Source organism: Neolamprologus multifasciatus, chromosome 19 (genome assembly GCF_963576455.1).
Source record: "Neolamprologus multifasciatus chromosome 19, fNeoMul1.2, whole genome shotgun sequence".
Lineage (NCBI taxonomy): Eukaryota > Metazoa > Chordata > Actinopteri > Cichliformes > Cichlidae > Neolamprologus > Neolamprologus multifasciatus.
Window position 1 is genome coordinate 9,946,263 of NC_140457.1, and position 22,855 is coordinate 9,969,117.

General features: G+C 39.2%; 2 protein-coding genes across 3 annotated transcripts; one reads left to right on the forward strand and one right to left on the reverse strand.

Moving 5' to 3' along the window:
* The first annotated feature begins 4,740 nt into the window (after nucleotides 1–4,740).
* On the forward strand, nucleotides 4,741–10,390 carry LOC146495985 (lysophosphatidylserine lipase ABHD12-like). Of its 2 annotated transcripts, XM_085142849.1 has the most exons (13): nucleotides 4,741–4,801; nucleotides 5,058–5,276; nucleotides 6,579–6,681; nucleotides 6,905–7,024; nucleotides 7,212–7,242; nucleotides 7,343–7,388; nucleotides 8,099–8,228; nucleotides 8,333–8,370; nucleotides 8,789–8,868; nucleotides 9,620–9,702; nucleotides 9,800–9,878; nucleotides 9,971–10,104; nucleotides 10,218–10,390. In XM_085142849.1, the coding sequence occupies exons 2-13, from the start codon at nucleotides 5,174–5,176 to the stop codon at nucleotides 10,243–10,245; spliced, it is 975 nt and encodes a 324-aa protein (XP_084998975.1). In that variant the 5' UTR covers nucleotides 4,741–4,801; nucleotides 5,058–5,173; the 3' UTR covers nucleotides 10,246–10,390. The 2 variants fall into 2 exon arrangements, with proteins under 2 accessions (XP_084998975.1, XP_084998976.1); XM_085142850.1 differs by lacking the exon at nucleotides 4,741–4,801 and having other exon boundaries at nucleotides 4,808–5,276; nucleotides 9,971–10,094.
* pygl (phosphorylase, glycogen, liver) lies at nucleotides 10,215–21,840 on the reverse strand. The gene is made up of 20 exons (XM_085142842.1): nucleotides 21,527–21,840; nucleotides 20,976–21,077; nucleotides 20,783–20,861; nucleotides 20,331–20,434; nucleotides 18,477–18,608; nucleotides 18,085–18,196; nucleotides 17,696–17,778; nucleotides 17,450–17,587; nucleotides 16,937–17,029; nucleotides 16,548–16,694; nucleotides 16,270–16,433; nucleotides 15,456–15,570; nucleotides 15,175–15,276; nucleotides 13,824–13,971; nucleotides 12,708–12,766; nucleotides 12,489–12,630; nucleotides 12,198–12,405; nucleotides 11,986–12,120; nucleotides 11,818–11,884; nucleotides 10,215–10,969 (listed from the first exon to the last, which is right to left on the reverse strand). The coding sequence occupies exons 1-20, from the start codon at nucleotides 21,767–21,769 to the stop codon at nucleotides 10,781–10,783; spliced, it is 2,562 nt and encodes an 853-aa protein (XP_084998968.1). The 5' UTR covers nucleotides 21,770–21,840; the 3' UTR covers nucleotides 10,215–10,780.
* Between the last annotated feature and the right edge of the window lie 1,015 nt (nucleotides 21,841–22,855).

The following is a 22,855-nucleotide window of genomic DNA, read 5'->3' on the forward strand; positions in this document are numbered from 1 at the left end:
AACAGGTAATCAAGAAAACAATGAATACACAGTGGCACCAAGCCAAGTGGACAGAGCAGCCAGGGACTAATTGAGAAAGTTAGACCAGAGCAGTGTGCCAGCATTTCCAGACTGGCAGATTCAGTTACACGTGGACCATGTTTTTGTGTCAATTGGGTTGCATCATTTCTCTAATTGAAAAACAACAGAAGCAAATTGATAGAGAGTGGCGCCTCAAAACACAAGTCTGGAGTTCAAGTCAGCTGTAAGCCACGTTTCCCTGAAGTAATGATAGCAATGCAGACAATCAACCTTGGCGAATTATCTACAAGGCTAATATTTTAATGTGGGATTGAAGTAAGAGAAGAAGCTGACATTGGTCCAAAGCAAAAAGACAGAGTCTTACTAACTTAAGCAATGACATAACTTCCAGACACAACAGCTGAGATCAGCCACATGAAGCTCACCGAAGGTGATGCTTAAACTGGGCTGAGCAGAGTTACAATACATGTTTCTATTTTTATTTACATAAACTCTAATAAGATTTGTCTGTTTGTTACATTTTTTAATTTGTACTGTCCACTTTTTTCTTGAATTTCAAAAATACGATATTTTTCCACCCTCCTTGGGTGTCTTTGTGTTCTAATATTTTATATATTTTGATCACCTTACTTCAGTTTGTTCTAACATAATATATATATTTGTGCATAAGACAAATTCAACATAAAGAACATACCAGTATGTCTAATGAGTTGAAACTCCCCACTCAGGGCTCATCTATACAATAGATATGCTGCCTGACCCTTTGCTCTTCCAGCTGCTCTCACTGAAATCATCAAGTGCTTGGCCAGGTGTCCCCCCACACTCCAGACCCGGGGTGCCCATTCACTGCACACAATAGGCTGTCCACAAAGGCCAAGTCACTATTCTACATCTGCACATTTCAGCAGCTTATGGCACACAGGAAAATAATGGTTCAGCAGTATGGCAGCTTACAGAAAACGAATGTTTGGTAAACTTGCAGAGCAACAGGGCGACAAACAGAAAGCAAAAGCAAGCATTGGGCAACTGCTTAGGACTGCTGTATTTTACATGCATGACTCCTGAACAGATTACTAAACAAAAATCTCTTTGCACATCTTGCTGGCATTGTTGAACTTATTCAGGTTTCTGCAAACAAACTTCTGGGCCAATTATCCAAGCAGCCCTTCACCTCAAGCTTGGCCACAGAGGCTCAAGGTGGCTGTGGGTCGATAGCTGCTGTGGCTTAGGAGTAAAACCAGTTCATATTAGGAGGGAAAAAATTGGTTAATCCTAGAACCATCCCAGCATTCACTGGTCATAGTGTCAGTAAAAGATTTTAGCCAGTAAAGATAAAACTTAAAAACCTGAGGATTGAACTAGAGATGAAGCAACTACATTTAATCTGTTTTCTCTGAGGACTTGATATTCTCTCTCTATACAAACCCGTCCAAAGAAACTACATAAAGATAATTCCCATGTTCCCATTTTCTGTAGATCTATGTGAGAAAGTTTAGAAAAAGAATAACTTTGAAAGCCTGCAAACAACCCATCTCAGTCACATTTAAACAAATCTGGGTGAAATGTGAGGGCAATTGTTGGTGATGCAAACTGCAAAACTGCATTTTATTTCCATTAACGCGCTTACTTAATGCCATTTAAATCAAAATGGAAAAAAGTTAGCAGTCAGCTGCTGCTCGCGTATGTTTTGCTTCACTGACTTTTCCCTGTCTTCATCTAAGTAAAGATTTAAAGTCACTTGTGAGAATAAACTAACTGTAATGCAGTTTAGCTAGCTTCACTAGTCATAAGGAAAGTGATTGGCTATGCTAACCGCGCTAGTTCATTTGGGAACGTGAGGGAACATTTTTTTTAGGATGAAAGAAGCTAAGTACCCAGAGCTGGAGAAGAGAAAGAAAGAAACAAAGAAATGTCTGAGAAAAAATAAACTCACCAAAGTGTCGAAACTTTGCGGACAGCTGGCTCCTTCCTCGAGTCAAATTTGCTGATTAAACACCTCTAGAAAACTTTAAACTACAACATTTCTCCCGCTACAGCGCAGGTAAACCTTCCGCTCCGGCAAGTTTGACGAGCAGCTAATTTGTCGATAGCAGCATTTTGTTCCCTAACATTACCGAGAAAGTAGCTGTCAGGGTTTTGCTGCTGGCTGCTTTGTGTCCGCGGCTGTATCATCCTCCTCCGGCTTGTAGCGGGTTTTGAAAAGCGGTTGTAAGAGGAAGGGGCGGTGACCGACCAAGAAGCTGCAACGCAGTCCTGCCAGCCCCCAGTGGACCAAACTAAAACAGCTCCGAAATCACTACAGTCTTTTAAACTGATAGCTGCGTCTTGTTTTGAATAATGTGTGTTGCAATGCTATCTTTTAGGCAATATTCAAGCACAGAGGGGGGACTTTTCCTCAGCAGCCAAAGTTCAAAACTGGATGCAACCATCTTTTGATCAAACAACCCCTATTAGATTAAAGTTGCACAAGACATTATGCTGGCTTTGTTGAATCTGCACACTCAGCACAATCAACAATGCAAATCTAAATATTATCTGCCCTTTACTTAAAATACCTCAGAGTGTTTGGCCTATATTTGTTTATATTTAGCTTCCAAGAAGTCAGACTTTGCTCTCTGAAGGGATTTATGTTTCTTCCTTCATTGGCTACTTTTTCCACTTATTTTTGTCCAGTCCTTGTACCTGACCATTTTCAGATGAGTGTTTTTGGGGGGTTTTTATGCCTCTTAATACTTACCTATGAATTATTCAAACACACAAAGGGCATCTAGCTCAAGAAATGAACCAGTTGTACTTCTAGCAGCAAGTCCAAAAACTCATCATTTGTTTTTCACAATTCCTTTGGTTTAATCTATGAAAAAGGCTAATGATTACACTGTTTGATAGGAATACAATATTTCTGCACCAGTAAGGTCAATTACAAACTTGAAAACTTGCCATATCTCATCGTGCTGCGTGTTGCGTGCTGTACTGTGTGACTTTAAAGGTTTTGTGGAAACTGGACAAGTGGAGGACAAAAAACTGGCAGACCTTAAAAAAAAAAAACTATCTGCAACAAATCAACGTATTTTATTCCTGTGTGTAAGAAACAGGAATCAATCTGGCAAAGACCTAAAATAGGACCTGAGAGATGCAGCCACCCTTCAGTTGATCCATCTACTGGACTGTACAATGATCCCAAACACACTTTCAGTGGAGTAAAAACTTACCTATAAATAAAAATATACAATGGAAGATTATCAGTCATGGAATGGCCTCCCCGGAGCCTGCATCTCAACATTACTGAAGCAGTGTGGGATCATCTTGGCAGAGATTGGAACAAAACCCAAACAACTTCCAAAGAAAAACAAATGAATGTCCTTCAAGAAGCCTGGAGAACTATTCCTGAAAACTCTTTAAAGAACTTAGAAAGGCTATGTTGCAGAATAAAGGTGCTCATACCAAATATTGACTCTTAAGCTTCTTACTATTGTACAAACTGTGTTTTTGCTTTATATACTCTGTTTTCATGGATGTTTGCAAATAAGTCACTACTACTTAGCAAAATAAAAAGAAATGAAATGTCTCTCAATACATTTGCACAGTACTGCATAAGCCATAGGCTACAAGCTACAATCATAAGAAGAATGGCTCCCAAGTAGGTCTTCATCTTACCAAAGAGCAGTTTCAAAAACAAGAACACAAATCATTCCTGAATATAAGTGTGTCAGTGAAATGCTGTAGTCCACATCCACAGGATAAATGTGAACAGTTTCACTATAAATGCTCTGTACTGATTTCTACTGTTCATAGCATTGGTTCATGGATGACCAGGAGTGAAACTAAGTTTATTGGAAAAACAAGAAAACAGTAGTTTTCTGATACTTTGTTGGCTTTTAATTTATTTGCTAGCAATTTAAAAATGTGTGGGACACTGAATATTAGCTCAACCAGCACTGACCAGACAAATGCTTCCCCTCGTAGAAAAATCAGTTAAACCCCAGGGGATCAAATAATTGCATTAACAGTCTTATCTTCCTGCTTTCTTAGATACAGATTGTTAGTTGTTAGTATGACGTGATGAATAATTACCTATCACAATGCTCTTACATTCAGTTTTGAGGGTTTTTCTAGTTCTTAACATATGAAGCCAATCAATGTCCAGTATTCAACTCACATAAACCCTGAAAGCATCAGCACCAGTTGCTAAACTCCTGAAAACAAAATTATTTTCATATTTATATCTACGTTTCCCCTCAGCTTTCTTTCAGTCCAGGTGGAGGAGTGGATTTATTGCATTATCTAATACAATATTGGCTTCATCTTGGTTTAAAATTATTTAAATATTGAGCTAACTGTGGAATAAAGATGCATATACTTAAATGGTGTAGTTAACGAAACAAATTGTTTTGAATTTATAGTAGTTTTAATATGCTTAATGTTTACATGTTTAAAAGAAAACATCATCCCTTAAACACCTGTTGCATGAATTCTTTTACATTTTTAATTCATGAAATTATTTTTGAGCAATACAAATTTTAATGAAATAAAATAACCTTAGTGTTGACATTGAAAAGAAACATAATTTAAACACCTGCCTCTTGCATTTTTAAATTTGCCTTTAATTTTTCTTCTGTTTTAAGAATTTTAATGAAATATAGTTGTGTTAATATGTTTACACTGAAAGGAAACGTAATAACTTATGCGTCTAACGTGTAGATTTCAAAGAACGTTAATACCCACAATTCCTTGCGGCCACTTATCAGCCGGGTTTGTTCCTGTTTTGTTGATTACATCGGCGGTAAGGGAGTTTGTGTCCCTAAATATTCTTTATGCATGTTTTCTTCTTCTTCTTTCTTTTTTAAGTTAAAGAAAGATGTCCACAGGCAGGGAGTTTTTGCCTTCTTTGGAGAGCACTGCACTTTGATCGACTTTATTTCTACATGACTGACTTACTGCATGAAATATTAACCAATAGCAGAGCGGCAGAGGAGCTGATTAGTCTGAGAAGAACGTTGACCTCTTTTCACTTTATTTCACAACACTCTTGCTGTCAGGACAAGATCCCTGCCGGATTCAGTTAACTGGAAAGAGGAAAATTCGCATACCCTGATCTGGACAGCGGGCCAGATTGTGTTGCTGTGGAGTGGAAATAATTTCACCCGTGGCAGAAATGAAGAGAGCTATTTCATTTCTGATAACGGTCTATGTCTCGGTGCCTGTCATTTTATACCTGTTCCCTTGGATACTGGGCCAAGTCATATTTGCTCACTTGTGTAAGTAATGTGTCTCGAGGCCTGGGTGTTTATTCAGAGTCAAGTTATTACATGTCGGATAGAGCAGATCTATCATTTAAATGTTTCCTAAAGTCACGTAATACTAAGGAGACCAAATCGCCATACGCAGTGTTGTGTAATGTTTATGACAAATGTTCTCATGGGAAATACTAATGCTGAAACAAACACTGTTAACAAGTTAACAACCTGTTGATCAAGATTATGTTACTGAACATCATTGTCATTATCCTGTTAAGTTCATTATATTAATATTTAGATTTGTAAGGCATCATCAGTAGAAGATTTACCCATTTCATTTGATATGTTACTCTGCTGTCAAAAATAATTCAATCAAGGAGTCCTCTGAGATTGGTGTGATAAAAGGTGTTTTAAATATCAGAGAAAACACTTGAGTCTGGGTTCCTAGAACAACACAAAATGAGTTAATTGTTATACAACAAAATCACAATAATAGTATTTTGATATAATGATCATTCGTCTCACACTGGAAAAAAATGTACCAAATGCTAGTGGCAATTGACTGCAACCACCACAATAACAAAAGTTTTTAATTGTCTTTAGGATGCTATTAAAATTGGATTCAAACAACTTCTATTTGAAGGGATTTACGTAGCTTGATAACAAAAGTTTGTTTGTCTTTAGAATAATAATTAGTATTACAGGACAGCCTGGCCAGTGACATGCCATCTTTCTGTAATTTTACACATTTATTTCTTACAATTTAAGCCAAAAGAGTCTGATTTCTTTCATTTATCAGAGCACAATTTTTCTGTTATGACGAAAAACTGAGGTGTGCTTTTTAAATTGCACGCTTTCCCCAGCGATTAAGTGTGTAGTTAAACCTTGTTTGACATCGTTGAGGTAGAAGAAGATAGAAATAGGAAGAAGAGAGACGGATGATGGAGAGAAAGCATAATAGGAGAAATCTATCAATCTATAAATTCTATGGAACTGACAAAGCAACAGCACTGAGTTTTGAGTTTTCTATTATAACAGCCTGGTTCATAGTAGAAGAGTACAGGTGCTAGACAAATAAGACTGCTGTGCAGCTAGAATCCCATATGAGACAAGGACAGGGCAACTTTCCTCTCCCAAAAATCCAGCAACTGGTCTCCTTGGTTCCCAGATGTTCACTGTACTGTACAATTTGATATGTTACAGTTTAATGTAGTTTGATATCTCATGGAATACAGTACACTGCAGCATAATCTGATATAATCTAATAAATCACAACACGACATACAAAAACATGCTGACCTTGTGTGCTTTTGTTTCCTGTAGTGAGGTTTCCATTCTTTGTGGATCTCAGCAGACCTGAAGATGTCCTAAACCACACATGCAATTTCTACCTCAACACAGAGGAGGGCATCTCAGTCGGAGTGTGGTAGGTCATTTTTGGGATCCTGTTGTGTCCATTTATGTGAATCACTTGAAAATACCACGTGCATATTGCATACAGTTGGCTCCAGACTGAATATAGCAACGGTGTAATCATTTAGCTGGATAAGACCCACTCAAAAGCTGCCTGCGTATCTTGAAATGTAAATGGATTTGTTTGTATTGTTCACTCTTTCCCTTTTGTCCCTCTCCGGCTTTGTGTCTCATAGGCATACGCTCCCTGCCAGCCAATGGGAGAAATCCGCCAGGAGAAGCCCTGAGTGGTACCAGGAGACTCTGGGAGACGGCACTCCTGTTATTATCTATCTCCACGGCAACACAGGGACCAGGTGGGATAAGAGCAGTAGGATAGAGTCCTTGAACTGATCCTAATGGAGTCTAGTGGGTATTACAGGACTGCTCAGCCCCCTGGTTTTATCCACAGGAACAAAGCACACAGGGGTTTGTGGGTCAGAGTAAATGAGACTGAAAGCCACTTGATTACTTGTATTCATTGCTCTTATTTTGCTTCTGCAGGGCAATAAATCACAGAGTACAACTGGTGAAGGTAAAATTCATAATCTGAAGTATATTTATTTTTTTAAATTCTGGTAAAATGCTTTTAACTCTAAGCGTTAAGATGATATTCAGATGTTTTTCTTTTGTAGATCTTAAGTGCTGCGGGGTACCATGTCTTATCTTTAGACTACAGAGGTAAGATGATTGTTGCTCATTAAGGGATCATTTTTCTGCTACACACAAACCAGATCTTCTGTTTGTTGTCCTGGAGGTTTGGAGCTATATATAAAAGCTCAGAATAAACACTTATAAAATATATTTCTTTCCTCTGTCAGTAATAACTGCATATATATCAGGACATAATAAAGAATTCACCCAGTCCTTAGCAGGTCATTTAGCAGGGCATTTAAATACAACACATGACATATACAGACAGATGGCCTTGTGACTGACTGTAGAATACTTTGGTTTGCAGAGTAGTTCATGGTTGACTTAATGCTGCAAAACGGGGCCAAATCCTCAGCCCTCCACCACTATGCTGTGCATTATGGCGAAACATCTCTTTGGGCTCATCTGTCCAAAGGACATTGTTCCATGAGCCTTGTCATTTGTTCTGATGCAACTTTGCAAAGTTTTATTTATGGAAAGAAGAGACTTTCTCCTGACAACCCTTTCAAACAAGCCATAATTGTTCACTCTTTTTCTAATCGTACTGTCATGAACTTTAACTTTCTAACTTGAGGCCTTTAGAGTCTGATATGTGTTGCGGGTTTTTTGCAGTTTTTACGAGAAGTGCATGGTCTGACCTTTAGAAAATATATAACAAAGGAGAATCTGTTTAAAAAAGTCATCATAAGTCTGTCACCGTCAGTGAGTATACTGCATAATCAATATCTTTTAACAAGGTTTTGGAGATTCTACTGGGGATCCCAGTGAAGCTGGATTGACCAATGACGCCCTCTACCTGTACCACTGGGTAAAGAAACACAGCAGGGGGAGTCTCGTCTGTCTGTGGGGACACTCGCTTGGCTCAGGGTCAGTTTCTCATGTCACGTCAGCCATGTCCACCACTCACAATGCAAAGCTAGATGAAAGCTTTAGTAAGAAAGGAGTTTAAAACATAATTGTTTTTTTTGTAGGGTGGCAACCAATGCAGCAGTGAAAATACAGGAGCAAGGTAGATATTTAAGCTTACTTTAAATGCCCACTCTACCATGGGAAATATGACCTTTAGGGTTACTTACGGCTGTGTGTGCATGCACGGCCTGTCACTGCCATTTTTCAATGGACTGAATCATTTATTTGTTCACTAAGTCACCGTTACACATCTTTTCCACAGGAGAAAGTTTTATAGATTACAGTAGAAGTAATAACAATTATCTATAAATAGGGTAGAACTACCTCGGTTTAAAGTGCCTCACTGTTACAAACCCCTTTGGCTTAATGTGCATTTTGCAGTTAATCACTGAACAATGCAGCATGATGTTTCATTAGCAAGAAAACAGACTATTCAAGTCTATAAATGTAGTTTTTAAACTCCAATCATTCATTTTATTTTCTGTTTTAATCAACTGCACTTCAATGTATTTAATCAGGGTCTGCTGTTGATGCTTTGATCCTTGAAGCTCCATACACAAGCATCGGAGAAGTCGTAGTCAACCATCGGTTCACGAAGGTGTGGACAGTCATTGCACATTTGCACATTTGCTTAACTGCAGCTTGCAGCCCTGTGTTTTGCTGGTGTTTTCAGAAAAAACACAGCTCTGTTCACTTTTGTCTTGTTCAGGAAAAATTTTAATTCCCTAATTAAGTGATTGCTAAGAGATTAATCACTTCATTAGAGCTGTTTGTGTGATTAAAAACAAAAAACAAAATAAATCACTGATTATTTTTAAATGAGCCACTCCAGAATAGTGAGTTACAAAAGACAAGACTATAGATTCACCACAGCTTTTGGTTCTTCTCAAGCCCAGTTGATTCCCTGTTTAATCTATACCAATAAAGCAACAGTTACATAAGAAAAATTGTATTGTTAAAGCCCCTCAATCGCAACAACAATTGTGAAAGTTAGCTGCTCTAAACTGAGTCTAGCTTTGTTGGCATTCTCTTCCTGTTTATAAAAGAGGTTTTCCTCACCAGCATCGCCAAATATTTCCTTACAGTGGATCACTGGGATTCTCTAACGTTGGATCTTTATCATAAAGTATGAAGTGCTTTGACGTGACTGATGCTGCAAAGAGGGATTATATAAATACAATTCAACTAATATAGTGTAACTTTGTGTATGCATTGCTAATATTTCGTCCACCTCCACACATTTATAAAGTAGACTGGAGTCTCTCACAGAACCTTCTGTTCTGTCAGTGTTTTTGTATGCCGCTACAGTGCACAGGATATTGCAGCATATTTTCCATCTTTTTTTCCAGATGTACAGGTTCCTTCCAGGATTTGAGAGCTTGCTGTGGAACATAATGAAAATGACCAACATAGTATTTGCTAATGATAAAAAGTAAGTGTGGCATATTTTACTCCGAAAGAAATGCAAAGAAGTGTTCTGCATTTCCACATTAGATCTCTCTCACGTTTTTACTCCAACATCTTTGCAGCTTGAAGTCCCTGATCAGTCCACTTCTTATTCTGCATTCAGAGGATGATAATGTTGTTCCTTATCACATGGGCCTGGAGGTACAGCTGGTACTCTTCCTCTCCATTTGGACAATTTCCTCTCGTGGACTTTGCTGCTTTTTTGCTGAATACTCTGTATTTGTTGTCTCCAGCTGTACGAGATATCACTCCAGACTCAGAGGAAATTCAACACAGATGCACACGTCGACATGATCTCCTACAGTGCAAGTCTTGGATTCTCCCACAGAAACATCTACTTGGATCCCAATTTATCAGGTGTGGTTAGGTAAGATAAAATCTAAAACTGATTAATTGCTTTTCCATTGAAGGCGGTCTATTATGTTCATTTTTAGGTCCCCTTAACCCCTAAAATGAAAGCTTTTTCTGTTTTGGTTGCAGGAAATTTCTAGAAAACCTGAGACACTAGAGTGGCGTTCCCTCCTCCGGGCTCACAGTTCCTCATAGTCCTCATCGCTTTGTAGGTTTTGTGAAAAAAGTCCAACACACTGGCCAACTTCTTGCACAAAAGCTTCTATATCTTACAAAGATGTCAATAAAAGCACAGTACTGTATGTCATTACACTCTGTTTTTATTTCAACACCGAGAGGAACACGTGTTGATCAGAAATGTAAGTTTGCATACTTAAGTTACAAATGCCTTGAAATTGTTCTGAGTTTTTACAGAAATGTAACAAATGTGAGAACAGCCAGCTGACTGTGATCCTACTGGATTCCTGAAACCTCCACACACCCCCATAATGTTAAATATGAGCAAGTTATTTGGAAATACTGAAGCTTACTCAGCACAGTGACTCACAGTTTAAGCCTACTACATGCATTGTGCTAAAGAAGTATAACAATGCTTTGACAGCAAAGAAGTCCTCAAAACAGTTCAGTGATATGCAAATTGAAGGCTTAAACCAAACAGGAACGGTTAATATGCTGTAAACAAAGAGGCAGCCTCACAGTTTCTTAAGAGCTTTGACAGTTTCTTCGATGGCTTCCCTGGGCTCGCTTGGTGGCGGGATTTTGAGGTTGGTCGGCTCCACGCCCCACACCTCTGTGGCGTACTCTTTGATGGTTCTGTCGCTGGAGAACTTTCCCGTTGCAGCGATGTTCTTGATCACCATCTTCGTCCACTCCACTGGATTCTTTTAGAGAAAAATAAAAATATAATTTATCATTTTAGGTTTTATATTTAGTCTTCTAAAAGTGTGTTGGTAGCAAATACTTAACTTTTTGAATGAGTGTGCAAGTGCATGCATCATGGTGAGACTCACACTAGCCAGTTAATTTTGCAGGTTTGTGTATACGTGTGTAAAGTCCTTTAAACCTCCATTATTTTTAATTAACCAGCAGGGGGCTTTCTCAGTTTCCAAAGGAAGTCCAACTGTTTTTTTTAACATATTTTAAGGAGTTTTTGGACTCAGTTGCTAGTGTCAGGTGTTATTTAATACAGCATGATATCCATTTGGTAAATGATGGCCCACTTTAGAATTAAAGATAATTGAGAAAGCAGGATATGGTTTTGGGCGTGGCAACCCTGTGGTTGATAAGCTGGTACTGTATGAGTTTGAGAACCATCAGTTTCTTCAAAACAATGTCTGTTGTCAAGTGCCCATCTTTTATATGCCAAACACTGCACATCTGTCTGAACAGATTTGTTATACCTGTGAAACCCTGTGATTAAGGGTTTAAAAGCTACTCATGCTTTGGTTTAATCAACAAAAGTCAGCTGGTGTGCTCCAAGTCCATGAAAGATGTTCTAAAGTTTTTGTATTTGTAAACAGCGAGAACTTCTTTCCTGTGGGAAATGGTTAGAAATGGTGCAAAATAACAGTGTAGAGAAGTACAACTGTAATTAGAGCCGCATGTGCTACATTAAAGAATTTGATACTATACAGATGCTAAATGGGGAAATGTAAAGCAGCCTTTTTATGAAAAACAAAAGGAGCAGACCAATGAAAACTTTGCAAAGGTGTTGCAAAGCGAATGTCACCTTGTAGAGCTTGCTGACTTTTTCTTGGCATTTCACGTAGGCTTCAAAGTCTGCGAAAACTTTGAAACTGAAAACAAACAGACAAACGAACCCAACAACCGTCAGATTTTTATAACATTTAATTGCTAAAGACAGGATCAGCTGATCATGCAACTTGAAATTACTCACCGGTCATATTTGAAAAGCATCTCGGTGACGTCTTTGAACATCTCTGGATTTTTGGGGCTAAAGAATCCACTTGTGATCTGATCCATCACTTGCTTCAGCTCAGGAATCTTTTTGTAGTATGCCATGGCGTCATATCTAACAAAGAACAAGTAAGAAAGTTGGGTTTTCGCAGCATTAAGTTACAGATCAAAGTCTGTGAGAGACTTCCTTACCCCTTTTTGTCCATTTCAGCTACATCCTCTACCCTCATGCCAAAAATGAAAAGGTTCTCCTCTCCGGCCTCCTCGGCCATCTCCACGTTGGCTCCATCCATGGTGCCGATGGTCAGGGCTCCATTCAGCATGAACTTCATGTTGCCTGTTCCTGAAGCCTCTGTGCCTGCAGTGGAGATCTGCTCTGACAAATCTGTAGCAGGAATCACTGAAGAAGAGCACATGAAAATTTAATTACTTGCAAAACACCTTTCTCACTTTATTTGAGTGGCATTTTAAAGCGAACGGTACCTTTCTCTGCAAGAGACACTCTGTAGTTCTCAAGAAAGATGACCTTCAGCTTGTTGCCCACCATAGGGTCGTTGTTCACCACATCAGCAACTGAGGTGATCAGCTTGATGATCATCTTTGCCATGTGATACCCTGGTGCAGCCTGCAGAGCATCACACAATCATTACCCTTCTTTGTCTGTTCATCGCACCAGAGTGTTTGATTTGGCTGAATTGCTACCTTTCCACCGATGATCACAGTTCGTGGTACAAAAGGTGTGGTAGGGTTCATTTTGATGCCTATGAAACAAAATAAAAAATAAAATAAAGAAACTCTATATTAGTGATTTAAACAAAAACCATCTGGACTCTATTCATTTTCAGAAAGTTACTGATTTAGTCAAAATTAATGAATTAAAAACCTGCTCACACATTTAAGGCATGGAGCAAAGCACACAAAAAGCAGCATTTTACACACATACAGTCATTTTAAGTAATTTTCAGTGTTTTAAATTTTGGAGATTTGCATTTTTACTTCTTGTTTTACAGATCCATCATTTTGCTACTGTCTTGTTTCTGAAATTTGAAAAGAAAAACATTTGGGAAATATTTTTCGCTTTCTTTTGAGAATTTGATGAGAAAAAAAAAAAATGCTACCAGTCAACTTCTTTTAGCATACAGATCAGAAACGGCTTAAAAAAAAACCCAAACAAAAAAACAAAACAAAACAAAACCCCAACGACCTAACAGTGCAGATCTGCTAGGCTGCTGCATGCTCCAGCTGTACATACAGTTCTCAAACTGAGGGGAGCAGTGAGCCACTGCAGGTGAACAAACATGAAAAATATAGATTGAAAGAATTAGTTATGCAGGGAACAACAAGTGCCTCATTAAAATTCAGCTCTGATGCTTTTCATTGCCAAAAAACCGACACATGGTCAGCAGAAAACTTGAGAACTCCTGAGCTGAGCACATCTACATAAAGCCAAAATGTAATCTTGTGCAACTCATTGGCTTGAAGCTCAGAGTGAAGCTCCCTGGATTGCCACATTGCATGACATATATGGCATGTGTGTGCAGAACATTTCCAAAAAAGGAAAGGACTTTAAGTGCAGGTATAGTCAGCATCATGTTGCACAGAAGAAAAGTGCTGATGAAACTGCTGCTGTCCTCAGGGCTGCATGGAAAATTCCCACAGCTGAGTCAGACGGCCACATTCTTCATGTTTGCTTTAACATGCACAGCTGGGTGGGCAGTCTGCCACATTGGGACATGTCAGATTGTGTCATGTAAATTATCACTCAGAAAATCAGCCATTATTAAAGCTTTTGGCACTGAGCAATCAAACTGCACATACGGTTGTACATAGTGATGATGTGCAGGCAGTTAAGGAGCTGGCGCTTGTATTCGTGGATCCTCTTCACGTGGACGTCAAACATGGAGGCTGGGTTGATTTTCACTGGGTACTCCTTCTCCAGGTACTGGGCAAATTTCACCTTGTTGTCCTGTGACAAAAGGAAAAGAAAAGAAATACATACCAAGTATGTGACTTGGCAGGAAGATGCTGAGGTGAAATTGCTAAATAACTGACGAGTGCCGTCTGGACACGTACCAAACCACAAACTGCAATCATGCACAACACAATCAGATCATTTGAGCCTGCAATGATGTGCACAGGCATTTAAAAATGATATGTAATTTTCCACCGAAGATCAAATTTTTAGTTTCATGGTGCAGCAGAACAAACACTACCATGCAATCATAAGCTACATAAGCGTAAGGGCTAATATTTAGAATCAATTCATGTAAGCGGAGATCATTTATCTGCATTTCAGGAGCGGGACCACACCTGATACCCTCCCTTTCCGGTCCTATGTCTACTATGGCTCACATGGGTATCTGCCTAGCCTGCGAGCTGCTGCCAGCCCGCTCTGAGGCCTTCCCCAAACTGCATCATCAATTTACAATGGCCCATCTGCCATTGTCCAATCTAAAAGGAGGATGTGGTCTCAGCTAGTGAAACTTACTTTTTTTTTTTTTTTTTTTTTTTTAATATCAGAAGAAACCAATAAATGCTATATGCAGTTTTGAGGCGTTCTTGAATCCAGTGCCATTACCACATTTTCTGTCTGGATAGTGGTGCAAGGAGTATTTACTAAAAGACTGCAGAACAATGCTACGACTGGTATTAACAGATATGATTTCAGTACAAACAATAGTGATGCAACAGTGTGTAAACCAGAACCAGTCCAGTGGCAGATGGTTGTGAAATCACTGAGCAAAAAAGATTTTACAGCACAACTCCTGCTTTACTGCGAGGGACAGACAGAAAAAAAAAAACAAAAAAACATGATTTTTAAATATTCCACAACTATTCTTTTATTTCTGCAAAGTAAAATGAATCCATTATGTCTGCCAGATGAATGAAGTTCAATATCGTCTTTCAAGTGTTTGAGCATTAGAGTGCTTTTGACTGCTCCCTTATTTCCTGATGCCCTTGCCATTTATCCAGACTTCATACCATCGCTGGGACTTCACAAACCCGTGTCCTCCCAGTTTCAAATCGCGGATTATGTAAGACACTACATCTGGAAGCCACTCCCAATGAAGCTGAAGTATAAATGCCCACTTTTTTAAATTGTACTCTTAAAAGCAAAGTAATTGAATAAATCTACTCAGGTACTTTGCAGTGACACCTTCCACGTTACCTGTTTCACTTTAGAGACATCGCGGATGAAGGTAGCATCATTAACAAGGTCATTCAGCTTGCGCAGCTCATCGAGGTCCCTCACATAATCCTCCCCGATGGCCTGAAAGACACTTAAGGTCAGGCTAAAATATGCAAACACACATCGACAGTTTACACTTCAGCAGACTGTTTGTAAAATAGCAAGTAAATGCTCTGCCAAGAACACAGCCGCTTGATACATCTCTAAAGATTTAGGGGTCTTAAGCGGTCTCTTGGCATCATTATGCAGCTGAAACAGACCTCGGCTATAAGCTCCGCAAGTCCAGGGTTACAGAGGAGCAGCCAGCGTCTGGGAGTGATGCCATTGGTTTTGTTCTGAAACTTGTTTGGTTCTAGTTCACTGAAATCACGAAACCTAAAGGAGGAAAGAGAGAAATGTTCAGAAGGATAGCTGTTATACTAAAGCTTTTAAAACCAGCAGCAATACTACAGCATTTGTAATGGTCTCCTTAACACATAGCATTCATATGCTGGAAAAAATGAATGAAAAATGAATAATTATCATCTCCTGCTGAATTTGTAAGTTTGCTCACTACTTATTTCACTCAGTGACATGCAAATCAGTTGATAACTTTCATGTTTTGTTCTGGATTTTTAGGTGATATTTTGTCTCTCTCCATTAAAACAAAACTACCCTAAAAATTTATGTTGCGTGTTTGGAAGCGAGCAAACATAAGCGTTACCCATTTAAGCTTCTGTTTTAGAAAAAAAATAATAAAATTGGACAGTACACGTCAACAAGCAGCCACCTGAAAATGTCCTTCAGCATTACAGTACCACACAGGTATTGAGGGTTTTGGCCTTTAGGAGAGTTTCAACATGCAGTTGATGTAATGGTGAATAAAAGAGGTAAAGATTCAGTCCTGTTGTAACATATGAAGCCATGCTCATTTAGCAACAAGTGGTGCAAACTTTCTCTTTTAAAAGCATCTGTTATAATGACATTTAAAGATTTCCTTTTTTACTGAATTTAATGGCAGCTGCAGCGCTCGTTTGGTCTTTAGTCTGATATTCGATTGACTTTTTTTACTGCATCCAGCAGCAGAGGCCTTACACTTGGGTCTTGATGATGTTGGAGTGTATCTCAGCGACTCCGTTGACTGCGTGCGATCCCACGATGCACAGGTGCGCCATGTTCACCCTCTTGCCTCCGTCCTCTTCAATCAGAGACATTTTCCTCAGCGTGTCCATGTCGTTTGGATAGAGAGCTGCAATATTCTGCAGAAAGAGAATAGATGGTGACATGTCCATCCCATGAATCATCAATGCAGTTTGTCATTATGGACACTCTTAATGCAAAACTAAAGAACTGAAAAAGTCCAGTATACGTACATCAAGGTGGGCCTGATTGATCTGGTAGATGATTTGCAGGTGTCTGGGTAGGAGTTTTTCCATCAGCTGCACAGGCCAGCGCTCCAGAGCCTCGGGGAGAACTGTGTGGTTGGTGTAGGCAAATGTGCGCGTTGTGAGGTCCCAGGCCTGAAAATAAAGATAAAGTTTATTCTTTTGCAGTCATTTACACACATTCTTGATTTCATCTCTTCTCCCAGTTGATTAAAAGCCTCCAACTGCCTGCATTTTACTTCTTAACACGGCAGTCAACTTCTTCTGCTTTGCCTATGCAATACTGAAGCATCTGTTTCTTGTGCTACCTTACTTGCCCATAGTTGTTCATGATTTCCTAATTAAAGCTTGTTTTAAGTCGGTCAATTTATACAAACCGTGTCCCAGTCGATTTTCTCAATGTCCAGAAAGATTCTCATCAGCTCGGGGATGGCCATGGCCGGATGTGTGTCATTTAGCTGGATGGCTACCTGGAAAACACAGCATCCTGTATTTAGATGTTGGTTTCCTTCCCGTTGACCTCCTATAATTGTTACTATAATCTCTTTGAATTAAATGTACACATTGCTTAATTTTTGCTCCAAATCAGATAAACACTACAGGTCGTGCATAAATGTAATATGCATGGTGAATATCTTTCCCTCATCTTTCTAGTAGATCACTGTTCTGCTTTAATCTTCTATGAATAAGGAACTTTATTGTGCAAGTGAAGAAAAACTGACTTGTGCTGCCACACAGGTTTCTTTGGAAACAGCAAAATAACTGCTCCTTGCTACAACAGGATGGTCAAAGTTACAAAATACAATGAAGTAATAAACTGCAAATCCACTGAAACAGATGCTACCATTTTGCCTTTATTATTATAAATATTAGAAAACTCGGAGTGTTACTTTTTCTGGGAAGCTCTTGAATGACGTGCGACCGGGTACGCCTTTCTTAGTGGTCTTGAAGCGACGGATGATGTCTTGGAGTGTGGCTGCCACGACAAAGTATTCCTGCTTCAGACGAAGTTCTTTTCCTTCAAAAAACTGTAACAACAAGTGTTATAAGTGGAGGAAAAGAAAAGAAATGAAATATGTGACTTGCACTTAATGCAAAAGAGTGACGATATTGATATTGACTACCTATAAACTTACATTGTCATTTGGGTAAAGTACACGGGAGATGTTCTCCGCCAGGTTTCTGTTCAGAACGGCTTGGATGTAATCTCCCACATTAACTACAGAAAAAATATTACAAATTCAATGCTTTAAATTTAAAGTAAAAGAACAAAAATGTGCAGGAGTGCATAAATGCATAAATCTTGTTGCATGTTTCCAGTCTTGCAGCAGTTGTGCAAAATTTGTCAGTTGAATACTAAAAAAAGGAAACATGACTTTAAGCAACTATGCATTTGTTAAGTGTAATTTCCCAGTTTGTTCTTGCAATGACAAAAAGTAGTTGGAGCCTCACACCACTGCTGGTAAAATATTCAAGCAGCCTCACACAGAGAAATTTAAATGGACAGTGAAAATTCATGACCTACAGTCTTTCAAGTTAAAATCATTGGGAGCGCGGGCAGACCACAGCCTCATGGTGTTCACAGTGTTGTTCATATAGCCAGGGATGGGTGTGTCATAAGGCATTGCGAGAACCACCTGCAAGTTAAAAACACACAAAAACCCCAAAACACATTTATAGAATACTGTGACGTACTCTCCCGTTTTCCCAACTGCCCTAATAACCAAAAACACACCATAAATTAACTTTTTTATGCCTTCTTAACAATATTCTTATAGTAGGATACTATGTTGCATACATTTATGGATGATTGGCTGTTTTGCTGATTCTCATCAGCTGTAACTAATAAAGACTTCCATATTCACGCATTGCTGAAATAACCTATTTCTTACTTCATCAATAATTCTGTATGAGTACCTGAGTGTCAACCCATTTTGGGCCATCTCTCGTTTCCTCCACTCGTCCATAGAAGTGCACGGGCAGCATGTACTCGGGGCGAGCCTTCTCCCAGGGGTTTCCATGTCTCAGCCAGTCATCTGCCTCCTCCACCTACAGTAGGTCACAAGTTAGAGCTCCAGGATAAGAGTCACTGAACGAGACACAAAAACTCCACTTAGAGCACGAGGTCCAATCAGGGCCCTATTCCAAGTGACATGTTCAACAAACCAAGTTAAATAATTAACTCTGAATCGATCAACTCAGACTGGAGTTGAGAATTAGTTCAATCAGCTCCGAGTATATTGACCTTGAGTAAAGCATGTGCATGAGTAGACAAATTCACAATTCATCATGGCAACAGATAAATAAAGAGCAGAAGCTGTATTTTAATAATAATAATAATAAAAGAACATGTCTCAGTGCTGATTATGATATTTTACTATAAAAGACAGGAGAGAACAAAGGAGTTATGTTAGTTTGCTTGGTCCACTCTGTCACAATGACAGTGGGATGGACCTGCCCTCAAGTCAGTTTTTCATTAAACAAATGCTGTTTTTGCAGAAGTTAAATATGTCAGGAATATAGGTCATCTTGGGCAATAAATACTGGGACAAAATAAATAAATAATAACATAAAGGGAACATAAATGGTTTAGGACAGGATGAGCTGAGAAAGAGTTAGAATAGATCTAAGTGGATCTTTTTTGGATCTATCCTGCTGTGGAAGTGGGCTCTGACCTGGACATGGGTTGCTGATCTGTTATGTGGAGTCACTGCAATCTGACCCACTGAGACTGAAAGGGGTGATTTTGAGTGAAATATACAAACTTTTACAAAAGTAATCAGATTACAAGCAGACTGTCTGCAGGCTACTTTTTAAAAATTCACTCAGTTCAGCCTCATCTTTACTCCAAACAGTGTGGCAGACTTTGTACAGAGAAGTTATTTAAACAGTGATTGCTACAGTGTTGTAGAGTAAATGTTTCCAGTGGGGACCGCACATGCAGTCTGACAGCTGCATTAGTGTCCACAGAGTCACAGGGTTACAAAGAGGTAGGCAATCACCGCCTTTATTCTCATACATTGATCAGTGAACGATCATGAAAGTGTTCATCTTAAACATAATAAAATAGTGACCTACTATCCAACTGGGATCTTTGATAGCAACTTTATGAATGAGGAAATCAAACTGAGCGTCTTTCAGCTGGCTTGTGTGCTGGAGGGGAGGAGTCAGAGTTTGGTGAAGAAAACCTCCCAGTGATCAGGTGAAGTTTACAGAGTTACTCCCGTGATTGACTCACGGTTGACGTTAACTCATCTCAGGGTTCACAAACTCGGAGTTGCTGGCTACAGCAGCTTCCTCGAGTAGATTTTGAGTTTACACTGTTCACCAGCAACAGGGATTGATACATGCAGGGTCAGTCACACTGTGCAGGTTTATAGTTTGCTGTTCAGAAGTCCATGTTTACACAGAGTTTGAACTTCAAATAAGCAGAAAAAAAAAAAATCCAAAGGGCATAAGCCTTTTGCTTTATCACAAGATACACAATGTTTTGTTCCTATACAATCAACCAACCAGCTTCTTGCATCACTCGAGCAGTGCTAAACAGAGCTGAACACAGGTTTTTATTAATGATTAGCTTTAAGAGTATTCTGACCTAATAATTTCTACTTTGGCCCAAATCAGCCTTGAGAAGACAAAGAAACTAAGAGCTCTAAAAAAGTGAGAATATGTGGTTGAGTTTAATCAGTTTCATTGTAGTTTAACTGCAAGAGTCCACAAAAAAAAAAAAAGGGTAATTGATGTAAAGCTTTGAAAATAAGGTGCAGGTACCTGCCAGCCATCTCTTATTTTCTGGTTAAAGATCCCATATTCATATCGAATGCCATAACCGTAAGCTGCAAGTCCCAAGGTGGCCATTGAATCCAGGAAACATGCTGTGTGCAGAAGAATTAGACATGAAGTCAGAAACATAAAACCCCTTTAGTGAAATTAGAATTGAATTTATTTTAATGGCCAGAAGTTGATAGAATAGGCACACAGAGATATTTGATAGAGGAATGCCAAAAATAACCTGGAAATAGCAATGACATATTGCTGTAGTGGAGATAAGGAGTTCACCTGCAAAAAGACTCATCTTTAACCCCTTTGCAAAGTTGCAGCACAGTGAATTTTATTCTCTGTTTTCCAGCTTTTCCTGTTAGTTAGGACTCCCAGAGGTGGGCAGTGAAACCCCTTTTCCTCCCTTTCTCCCAGCCTCCTTTTAAACACTTGCATTATTTTACCTGCCAGTCGGCCCAGACCTCCATTCCCCAGCCCCGCATCCTCCTCCATCTCCTCCAGCTCTTCCATGTCCAGGCCAAGCTACAGCAAAGCATTAAAAAACAAAACAAAAACAGAAAGAAATCAGCAGTGTCATTATGTGCAGTCAGCTTGTGCGGCTGTGGATGCTGCAGAAATTGCTGCAATAAACCAGACCTGATAGATGGCTTCATCGCAGGCGTTCTGCAGCCCGAGGTTGATCATTGTGTTCTGGAGTGTTCTGCCCATGTAGAACTCCAGAGACAGATAGTACACTCGCTAGTCATGTGAAAGACACAGAAACACTAAATATTTGCACCTGCTACATCATCAGTCTTCAACTACCCCAAAACACTGATAAAATCTGTGTGACTGTGGCTTTTGTTGCAGTTTCAGAAATGAAGCAGTAAGTGCAACAGACAGCTATTTTTTCTGCATAACCCCCCCCCCAAAAAAGAACAGTGGCTCATTCTAATAAGGAAAGTTTTATGCAGCGTTTAAGTACCTCCCATAAAAAGGGGAACACTAAAGCGCATAAAGTTGTAGTTTTTTTTTTTTTTTGTTCTCTCGTTTTAAATGTCAGGAAATGCATTCTCTGAGAAAACAGTCTACATGTAGAGATATTTTTAATCTGCCAGTTTGACACTGCAGAATAGGTTGGCTGCACTACAGCTGTGTGAGCGTTTGTGGTGGAGTTTAACTTTGACACTAAAACTTCTTGCTTTTACCTTTGGGTCCACCTCATAATAAAACTGCTGTGTTCTGATCCATCTCCCCACCAGGTGATCTCTCACGGTATGGGCCAGGGCAAAGTAATAATCCCTTGGCGTTGCAATGTTTCTGTCTTTCACCAAAGTGAAGTGCAGGTGTCGATTAAAGCCCTTCTTCAGCTCTGCCACGTTCTCCACTCCCACGATCCCCCTGATACTGATCTGCTTGCGCTTCTCCTGGTCGGTGAGAGGTGTCGCCATGGTGGGTGCGCAGTTTCGGGGCTGGGAAACCGTGCCTGTCCTGGACTGAAAGTGAAGTTAAATGGGAAGAGAGTTGCCGTTTTCATGCACTAGTCTCCTCCTTATGCTGGTTGTTATTGGTGAGTGCAGGGGGAGGGTGTTGCCTTGTGGTGCCTCTGCTGACCTGAAAACAGCAGGAAGCAGAAACACCACAGATAAAGAATGAATGGCTCTTTATCCGCAGGTTTTTTTTTTGTTTTTTTTTTGGTATGATTTGATGTTATTTAAAGGTGAGGAAGTGCTGACTGCCCTGAGTGCTTTTATATGTAACGTAACAACACATGCAAATATGTATACATGCATATAATAAATATATAAAATATTTTTTAAATATAATATAGAATTTTTTGCACGCTGTCATTTTGGGTAGCTTCCAAACTCTGTCTGGCGCCTCCAGTAGGTCCCTAGAGACACACCAGGGGACAAACTAATGATTTTATCCGAATCGAAAACTTGACTTTTTTTTATTCTTCAGATAATTACTGAGGAGTTAGAAAATCACTAATTTGCTGTTCTGCGCACCTCATGTATTGGAGTAAAATATAAAACTGAATTCGGAGCCACCTAGTGGCTAAAGGGGGTAATGCAACAGCTAAAACTTGGGGCTCTTCTGATACTTGTAAGAGAATTTGCAAACCACTTTCCATTATTTATGTATGTATCCATATATTGTTATCTGAACAGGATTTAACAACAACCATTAACTATTATGATTTGTTCATAGCGCAGGCACAGGAACTATAGTGTGCATTTTGAATTGTTTTCAATGTATTTTTTGTATTATGGTGTTTAAATTAAAAATAAAGTAAATAAAATAAAGATATATAAATGGGACACTTGTGTAAAGTGCAAGAGCCTAAAAATTATACATAACAATGATGCTTCAAATTAAAACCCTATGTCTGATTAACTGACAAGGTTAGTGATTTTATTTGGGTAGACTCATCTCTTGGTTGGTTTTACTTCCTGTCTTTGTCTTTTTGCCTCTCATCTGTAATTGTCTGCCCCATCCTTATTGGCTCTTGTTACTCATTTCTCTGCAACCCC